Source organism: Ursus americanus, chromosome 23 (genome assembly GCF_024610735.1).
Source record: "Ursus americanus isolate L20-20 chromosome 23, mUrsAme1.1.p, whole genome shotgun sequence".
In the NCBI taxonomy this organism is placed as follows: domain Eukaryota; kingdom Metazoa; phylum Chordata; class Mammalia; order Carnivora; family Ursidae; genus Ursus; species Ursus americanus.
The window spans coordinates 42,830,008-42,839,205 of NC_142149.1; the positions used below are offsets into that span (position 1 = coordinate 42,830,008).

Consider the following 9,198-nt stretch of genomic DNA (forward strand, 5'->3'; position numbering starts at 1 on the left):
GAGCCTGCTTCTTCCTCTCCCACTCCCCCTGCTTGTGTTCCCTCTCTCGCTGGCTGTCTCTATCTCTGTCGAATAAATAAATAAAATCTAAAAAAAAAAAAAAAAAAGAATGGTATGAGTATACCTACAGCGCCTAAGTTGACACCATATTTTGAAGCAAGATGTTCCATCATTATTTTTACTTACTAATCCACACTTAATGTGAATTAGGGCCCTAAAAGCATCAAAATGTGCTTGTAATATCCTCCAAAGAAGAGAGGACAGCACAACTATTGTACAATGTGGCTCTTGCCCACCTTAACAATAGTTCTTTAGTCACCGTGGCATCTTGGGGATACTTTATTCTCAAGTCATGTCCTCAGTCTATAGCAACTTGTAGAGCAAAGACGTGAACAGAAGATCCTGAAGGTATCTGGTGAGATTTGGTTTCCTTTGTCCTCTGAACTCTTTATCGTTGCTTCTGTTGTTTAATGGCCCTTCAAGAACTGGAGCTGACCTGATGTCATGCTCTATGAAAATCGTTTTCGAGGAAAAGTATCAGGAAGACCCATGCCACAGCAGAGCTTTTTCTCTGCAATGTCTTTAATAATAGCATTTAGCACTCCCTATCCCAGTGCATTTACTGTGCACTGATGCCTCCATGATAACCAGCACTAAGGCGTGGAAGCTGAGCACAGGCACTTTGGCCCTTGCACGGGTCAAGGGGTGTGTTGTGCTTCTAAAACAAACTCCTTTACACCTGTTGTCCCACAGACATCCCCAAACAGTAACCAAGGTTAACTACGAGCTAATCCCAAGAAAACTTTGGTTGCATGGCCTCTGATCAGACTCAGAGCCTGGGATTTTGAAACCATCTGCTCCGGCGTTTCTCATCTGCTGTGTTGTCAGGCATCCAAAAAAAAAAAAATTGACTTCCCTCAAAATATTAACTTCATTAGGCCTGTGTTCCAGTAGGGGCTTTTGGTAGTAGGACTGGACTTTAGCGTTTTGGAAGACAAAGCCCCTTTCCCCTCAGTAATGTTGGGTTAGTAGTGAACGGACAACCCCTGAGGAGATAAGGGGCCTCAGCCTCCTCCCCTTCTTTCCCCTTTCCCGAGAGGCCGAGCCTCTGGAGAATGGTCTATTGACCTCAAATCTTGAGGCATTTTCATAGCATGATTCTTCCCTCAACCCCTCTACTCCTGCCAAGCATCTGCATATACTCTTGGAATAGGAAGCCTGGGAACTCTTAACTCAAAATCATAAAGCCAGTTGTGATGGAACTTTCCCCAGAGGAGAGCTGCTTTTTATATATTTCGGACACCTCCCCAGGACTCTCACAGTCACTTTGAGTTTAATCAGCTTTCCAACAACAGTCACTCACTCTCATGCAGTTTAAGTGATTTATTGATGTCTCTCAGCTATGGTGGCTATGGTTTCAGGGTGTTTCCGCCATCAGTCTATTAAGCAACCCTTTTCCCTACCAGAGAAGCCCTGCTACTTCATTCCGTTTGACACTCTGTCCTCCTTAACCAGTATCGTTTTTCTTCAGTTCTTCCACTTTGGCAACATAGATCCTCATGGCATCCATCTTGGACATCCCTCTGTTCTCGTTCCATGCCTCCCACTTGGCCTTGGCTTTCACATCTGTAGCAGGTGGGGCAGGGATGTTGCAATCGCCCTGGGTGGCCTGTTTGTAGAAGCTGTACACCAACAGTTTCTCCCGATCACTCACAGGCCCCTTCAACTGCTTGATAGCAGCGCAAGCCATCTCAAACTCCACTTGGCACATTGGGGTTGCTGAGGCCGGGCGCTGGAAGCTGGAGGATGGAGAGTTAGAAACACTGGAGGCTAGTGATTAGGTCAGGGAAGAAGGGAAAGGGAGTAACGGAGACAGGGTTATGTGTGAGAACATAAGGTATTCGTGTGTGTGTGTTCTCAGAAGACAAACCTGCTGATAAAGTACAGATTGCAAACTGGGCCCATTGGATTGGATCTCCCCCACCGCTGCTCTGGCTAGCAAAGTGCATTTTCTGGGGAGGGCAACCAGTAACAACACTTCAAAGGCGTCTATGATGCCAGAAAATGAAGGTTACTGTGCTTCCGTGAGAAGTACGCGGGGGGTGGGGGATTGTGCGTCTGTGGGGCGGACCAGCTTCAGGGGAGGAAGCCTCTCAGAACGGCACATCTCTGCGGGTTGGTTAGTGGGCAGCCTGGGGAGGGCGTTCAGTGCGGGTGAACTGTAAGCGGGGGATCCCTGGGGGGCCGTGGTTACTGCATGGGCGCGAACGCGGAGCCTGGTGAGTGGGATCCGCTGGGACTCAGAAAACTGGGCTGGCCGGCGGCTGGAGAGAAGCGTGGCTCAGCTGCGCGAGCACAGGGAATGGTCAGGACCGGCGTTTGGGGGCGGGGCGGGGCACGCTCGATGTAAGGGAAATGTAGGTACTTGCCTGTTGGCTGGTTGGAGACCTCGGGCTGGTAGGGGGCGCTGTGGGCCGGGCTGCTTGGGCGCCGCGAACTGTTGGTGAGGACTGCGCGTGCGCGCGGAGCGGCGGGAGGACTGAGGCCGGCGGCGCCGAGCCAGAGCAGAGATGGTGGGCGGGGACTGAGGCGCGGCCCATTGTCCCGCCCCCACCGAACCACCCATTGTGCCGTGGCGCCTGCGCCGCACTCGGGGCGTCGCGGGGGAGGGGCGGCCCGCGCGGCCCTCAGCGTCGCCGCCATGGACCTAGGTGGGTGTCCGTTCTCGGCCCTCGTGGTCTGCGTCCCGAAACCGGCGACCAGGGCAGTGCTGAGCGCCCCGGGCTGAGGGAGACTTCGGGGTCGGGAGGGCTTGGGAGGCCGGGGGTGTCCTCGCGGCCGGGGGTCCGGAGGCCCGGCTCTCGCCCCGGCCCCGCCGCTCCTAGGCCCGCATGTTGCCCGCTCCGGGCGCCTTTCCACGTGAAGGGCCAAGCGGATGTGAAGTTAGATTTCCTGAAAGGGGACAGGGTTGGTGCACGTGCTTTGGAAAATGCCGGGCTCGGAAGACGCCCCCGGGGAATCCCGGCTACCCCGACGGTTTCATTTATTGAATGGCTACTGAGTTCTTAAGCAAAGCGTCTTACGCTCGTGAGGTCCTCCTCGATAAAACGGGGATGATGATAACATATCCACCACAGAGTTTTGGGGCGTTTTGATGGAGAGCACGTGTATACAGTGTCGGGTACGGTGATGCGCGCCCGGCTAGCTCCTCCGAGCTGCACCCTCCGAGGGCTGCAGCAGTCGAGGTGGCACTTTCGAACCTATGGGCGCTTTGATTCTGAGTCCTCACTGGCAGGGTCTGGCAGAAGGGAGGGGGGAGCTAAGTATAAATCGGTGGCTCCTTGTCCAGCCTCCCACCCAGATGAGACAGGAGGCAGTTCCGAGAGAGCTGGGGTGTGGCACCCCACCATGTGCCAGGAAAAGGCTGTGGCGAAATGGTGTAGTCCTGTCAACCAGCCAGGTCCTGAGTGGTGGAACACTAGAGCTGGAAGAGTTTGGAGCCCTGCAGCTGTTTCGATTTCTGTTGGCAGCCCCACCACACTGTAGTTGGGACATCCTGAGCGGAATCTCAGTGTTCCCGTCTCTAAAACAAGGGTGGTTCTCAAAAGGTTGATTTGAAGATTAAAAGAGATCTTGCACAGTGCCTGGCACCGAGTAAGCACTTAATAAACATACGGAGTGGGCACTTAGAAGCACCAGTTAACCAGTAGTGATAAAAACACTTGGGATTTGCCCAGCTATTAACCAGTAGGTCCTGGGACTTAGTCCTCAGGTAGCACAATGAACATAATGTCTCTGGAATATAGGTATTAGGGGACAAACATCTCAGCTGACTGCAATGAATTTAAATTTACAGAGTCATAAAGGGGACATATTTTGGGAGCCTAGGAGAGCAGCCCGAGCCAAAGGGGGGAGGGGGCGGCAGAATCCCCAGTGAGACTTCTCAGCAACCTAATCCTCCTGGGAGTCAAGGTGGCTTGTCTTCAGCAGATGGTTGCATAGGACTGCTGATCCTTTGGCCTTTTGCTGCTCCCTTAAAGTCCAAGGGCAGGATGGTTTTTAGTCTCCTGAATCAAGATTCTCTTGCTGGCTTCTGGCCTGTGAAAACGGGAAAGGGGTGTTCTTGGGGGCATGAGGGAATGAGGAAGGGGTGGCATCTCCAGGCCCTGGGAAGGAGGGGAGAAATGGGGAATACTGACTAGTGAGTAGCGTTTGTACTCTGATTTTGTTTCTGGGCCAGAAGCAGCTTACCTGGGGAAGACCTGTGTCCTTTCCTGTTACTGAGCTAGGGAAGGCAAAGAACAGTGACAGGTTCTGGTCCTGCCAACAATGGAAAGATTTGCAGCACTTTCCAGGCCCTTTGTAGCCAGAGGCTTACTGTAGCTGTATCTTAGTAACACTCAGCAGCTCTGGGAGATGGAGCTGGGAGCTAAGAACACTGAACAACTAGCTCGGTGCTGAGGGCTTGACTAGTATATATCATCGGATCCTCCCAGTCTAATACAAAGTCTGTATTTTCCCCACATACGCAGAAGGGAAGCTCAGAGAAGCTTTAGCTTCTTCTAGATGGTTGAGTTGGGATTTAAAGCTATGTCTAATTAAATATCCCCAAATGCCTTCCTTGATAAGTCTGTTGATTCATGGCTCACTGGAGAAAGGACTTTTCTTTCCCAGTCTACTGAAGTTTATTTTTTTGTGTTTGCCTCTTGGTTTCTACCAGAGAACCAGAGTCTTTGGTAGCTTGTTCTGTTTGACAGAATGAGCTGTGGGGTAGACTGTTTCCCTGAAAGGCAGAACACTTGAAATTTGTTCGCAAGACACGGCTATAAGAGAAGAGAGAGAAGACAGGGCTTGTCTCATTGCTTCTGTGCTCACAGCCCGGGCCTCTGTCCCTCTTAGGCTGTATCATTACTGAGAAGCTCGACTGTCATGTTCCACAATTCGCACTTGGTGGCCCCTGGAGCTTGGCACTGCCGTGCTCTCTCTGTCAGCCCTTGGTCCTCACATCCTCTGCTGGCCCATCCTTTGCTGGAGGGCCTAGCTCTTTCCTTTACACATGCTTTTCCTGCAGGATCTCATTCACTTTGTTCATTCCATTGATCCCCTCTGGGCAGACACCTCCCTGAGCCACGTTGCCGTTGCTGGAGGACGTCTCTACCTTCCTGTTCTACCTCAGACTCCAGATAACCAAAACTGAACAGTGTTCCCTCCAAAGCTGTTCCGATTCTCTGCTCTTCAGCGATGCCCGTTGTCTTCCCAATCCAGGCTAGAGTTTGGGAGGCCTCCTTTATTCCTTAGGTAAGGCCTTTTGATTCCAGCTCTGCAGCGGCTCTTAGAACCCACTCTCCTTCCCCGTTAGAACCCTCGTCATCTCTAACCCCGATGATGACAGCCAGCCTACTAACCGATGTCTCTCCGTCTAACATCTACTGATTATTTTAAAGATTTGTCACCACACTCTTTCTTGTGTGGCCTCTCTCTGTGCAGGACCCGTGAATATCTGTGAGGAAATGACTATTCTGCATGGGGGCTTTTTGCTCGCCGAGCAGCTGTTCCACCCCAAAGCGCTGACAGAATTGACAAAGTCTGACTGGGAACGCGTTGGGCGGCCCATTGTGGAGGCCCTGAGGGAGATCTCCTCCGCCACAGCATGCTCCCAGCCCTTTGCCTGGAAGAAGAAAGCTCTGATCATCATCTGGGCCAAGGTTCTTCAGCCCTACCCTGTCACCCCGTCAGACGCTGACACTCGGTGGCAGGAAGATGTGTTCTTCTCAGTAGGCAACATGATCCCTACCATCAATCACACAGTCCTTTTTGAGCTGCTCAAGTCGCTGGAAGCTTCTGGACTCTTTATCCAGCTCCTGATGGCCCTGCCCACCACTATCTGCCGTGCAGAGCTGGAACGCTTTTTGGAGCACATGTCTATTGACACCTCTTCAAAGGATGTGGCCTTTTTCCTCAGCGTCTGGTGGGAAATGATGAAGCACAAGGGCAATCAGCAGGACCCCCTGCTCTCCCAGTTCAGAACAATGGCCCATAAGTACTTGTCCTCTTCAGATGAGTTCTCCCATCCTCCGAAGAGGTTTAAGTCAGACCCGGATGTGTGTCCCACTATGCCCCTGTTGGCCATGCTGCTCACTGGGCTGAAGCAAATCCAAAATCGAATCCTGTGCCCAGGGATGAAGTGCTGTGCATTGGCCAACTTGGCAGACATGCTGACCGTGTTTGCGCTGATGGAGGACGACCCCCAGGAAGTGTCTGCAACCGTGTATCTGGACAAACTGGCCACGGTGATCTCCGTGTGGAATGCAGACACCCAGAACCCGTACCACCAACAGGCGCTGGCGGAGAAGGTAAAGGAGGCGGAACGGGACATCAGCCTGACCTCCCTGGCCAAGCTTCCGAGCGAGACGATTTTCATCGGGTTTGAGTTCATGTGCAGCCTGCTGCGGGAGTGGGGAGAGGAGCTGCAGGCCATGCTCAACGGCAGCCAGGGGACAAATTATGACAGCTACCGGCTGTGCGACAGCCTGACCTCCTTCAGCCAGAACCTGAAGCTCTACCTGGCTTCTACCAGCCTGTCCAAGGAGGAGAGGCAGGTGGTCTCAGAGCTGGCAGAGTGTGTTGGGGACTTCCTGAGGAAAACCACCAGGGTGCTGAAGAACAAGGGCTTTGAGAAGGACATCACTGCCTCCATTGCCATGGCCATTATTGAGCAGAAGATGGACCGGCATATGGAAATGTGCTACATTTTTGCTTCTGAGAAGAAGTGGGCCTTCTCGGAGGAGTGGCTAGCCTGTCTGGTGAACAACCGGGACCTCTTCCGAGAGCCAGACTTGGTGTTAAAGCTGCTGGAAACCGTGATGGAAGTTACCATGACAGACAGAGCCATCCCTGAATCTCAGATCAAACAAGTGATCGGCTTGATTCTAGAATGCTATGCAGACCTCTCGCTGCCAGATAAAAACAAAGTCCTCTCGGGCACCCTGCTCTCCTGGGGGCGGAAGGGTCTCTCTGAGAAGTTGTTGGCTTACTTGGATGGGTTTCAGGAGGACCTCAATACAACTTTTAACCAGCTCGCACAGAGTGCCTCTGAACAGGGCTTAGCTAAAGCTGTAGCTTCTGTGGCCCGCCTGGTGATATTGCACCCGGAGATGACAGTGAAGAAAATGTGCAGCATGGCTGTGGTCAATCTTGGCACCCACAAGTTCCTGGCTCAGATTCTCACTGCCTTCCCTGCCCTTAGGTTCATGGAAGAGCAGGGTCCAAATCCATCCACTACTTTTGTGATGTCATGCCTCAAAGAAACCGTCTGGACAAAGTTCTCCACACCCAAAGAAGAAAAGCAATTTTTGGAGCTCGTGGGCTGCCTGATGAACCCTGTGAAGCCCCAGGGTATCCCGGTCGCTGCTCTTTTGGAGCCAGATGAGGTGCTAAAGGAGTTCGTCCTGCCTTTCTTGATGCTGGATGTCCAAGAGGTGGACCTCAGTTTGAAGATCTTCATCCAGACTCTGGAAGCAAATGCATGTTTAGAGGAGTACTGGCTCCAGACATGTTCTCCGTTCCCCCTCATCTTCAGCCTGTGCCAGCTCCTGGATGGCTTCAGCAAATACTGGCAGCTCCCCAAGGAGAGACGGTGCCTCTCTTTGGACGGGAAGGATCTGGTGATCCACATCCTGGAGATCCTCTGTGAGATCATATTGGCGAATGCGGAGACCTTCTCCCCAGACACCTGGATCAAGTCCCTGTCGTGGCTCCACCGGAAGTTGGAGCAGCTCGACTGGACGGTGCGCCTGAGAATGAAGACCCTCTTCGAGGGCCACTTCAAGTGTGAGGTGCCGGCCACACTTTTTGAGATCTGTAAGCTTTCTGAGGACGAGTGGACCTCCCAGGCCCACCCTGGGTACGGTCCAGGCACAGGGCTGCTTGCCTGGATGGAGTGCTGCTACGTCTCCAGCAGCATCTCCGAGCAGATGCTGTCCCTCTTGGTGGTAGATGTGGGCAACCCTGAGGAGGTGAGACTGTTCAGCAAGGGCTTTCTGGTGGTCCTGGTACAAGTCATGCCTTGGTGCAGCCCCCAAGAGTGGCAGTACCTGTACCGGTTGACCAGGAGACTGCTGGAGAAACAACTCCTGCACGTCCCTTATAGCCTGGAGTATATTCAGTTTGTTCCTCTGCTCAACCTGAAGCCCTTTGCCCAGGAGCTCCAACTCTCCGTACTCTTCCTGCGAGCTTTCCAGTTTCTCTGCAGCCAGAGTTGTCGTAATTGGCTTCCTATGGAAGGCTGGAGCCACGTCGTCAAACTTCTGTGTAACAGTCTGACCGATCTCCTGGACTCGGTTAGGTTGATCCAGTCAGGTGGGCCTTGGGCTCAAGAACAGGACCTGACCCAGGAGACCCTGTTTTTCTATACCCAGGTGTTCTGTCATGTTCTGCACATCATGGCCATGCTCCACCAAGAGGTGTGTGACCCGCTCTACGTTCTGGCCTTGGAAATCCTCACCTGCTACGAGACCCTGAGCAAGGCCAACCCTTCTGGTAGCTCCTTGCTCCAGAAGGTAAATGAGCAGCGCTTCTTGAAGTCCATCGCTGAGAACATAAGCCCTGAGGAACGGCGCCAAACCCTGCTGCAGAAGATCAGCAACTTCTGACCTCTGTACGTCGGAGAACAGCGGGCCCCGACTTGGTGGGGCCTGTGGGGGCTCGAGCTGAGAAACACAGGCTTTTCGGTTATGTGACATTGTACACAAGCTAAAGAAGTATATGGCAATAACTGTAAAGAAAATAGTTTCTTAGGTGTTTGTAACATACAAATTATAGAATTCTCGTTTGAGTTTCATCGTGTCTCTGAGTCTTTCTTGTCCATAGTCTAGGCTTAGATATGCTCTGCGATTGGGCTCAGCTAAGAGATCAAGGCAGGCTGGGAGGAACTTGTTCGTAACTGGACTTACCCACCCTAGAATTTGGCACAGAAGTCCAAAGGTGGAACCACCCAAGCGGAAAAATTACAAGGTATATGTTCTTTTGCACTGAAACCCTCTTTAAGAGTCATTTCGTGGTGTCTTGGAAAGGGCAGCAAGAAAAAAAAACTCTTCTGCCACCAACTCGCCATGTGATTTGTGAACCCAAGAGCCCTGCCCCACTGCTAAAGGAGAACATTGGACCAAGAAAATTAAATGTCAGGGAGTAGACTAATAA

General features: G+C 52.3%; 2 protein-coding genes across 3 annotated transcripts; one reads left to right on the top strand and one right to left on the bottom strand.

Annotated features, from left to right (window-relative positions):
- Positions 1-1,368: 1,368 nt before the first annotated feature.
- On the bottom strand, positions 1,369-2,563 carry LOC123777046 (diazepam-binding inhibitor-like 5). Its single transcript, XM_045773503.2, has 2 exons — positions 2,430-2,563; positions 1,369-1,799 (listed from the first exon to the last, which is right to left on the bottom strand). Exon 2 carries the CDS (start codon positions 1,769-1,771, stop codon positions 1,508-1,510), a length of 264 nt encoding a protein of 87 aa, XP_045629459.1. The 5' UTR covers positions 1,772-1,799; positions 2,430-2,563; the 3' UTR covers positions 1,369-1,507.
- Positions 2,564-2,584: 21 nt separating this feature from the next.
- On the top strand, positions 2,585-8,839 carry GEMIN4 (gem nuclear organelle associated protein 4). 2 transcript variants are annotated; one of them, XM_045773230.2, is made up of 3 exons: positions 2,635-2,711; positions 5,115-5,298; positions 5,488-8,839. In XM_045773230.2, exon 3 carries the CDS (start codon positions 5,511-5,513, stop codon positions 8,649-8,651), a length of 3,141 nt encoding a protein of 1,046 aa, XP_045629186.1. In that variant the 5' UTR covers positions 2,635-2,711; positions 5,115-5,298; positions 5,488-5,510; the 3' UTR covers positions 8,652-8,839. The 2 variants fall into 2 exon arrangements, with proteins under 2 accessions (XP_045629185.1, XP_045629186.1); XM_045773229.2 differs by lacking the exon at positions 5,115-5,298 and having other exon boundaries at positions 2,585-2,711.
- Positions 8,840-9,198: the final 359 nt, after the last annotated feature.

Excerpts from the sequence above, each read along its gene's own strand:
- LOC123777046 (XM_045773503.2), bottom strand. The coding sequence starts at position 1,771 with ATGTGCCAAGTGGAGTTTGAGATGGCTTGCGCTGCTATCAAGCAGTTG.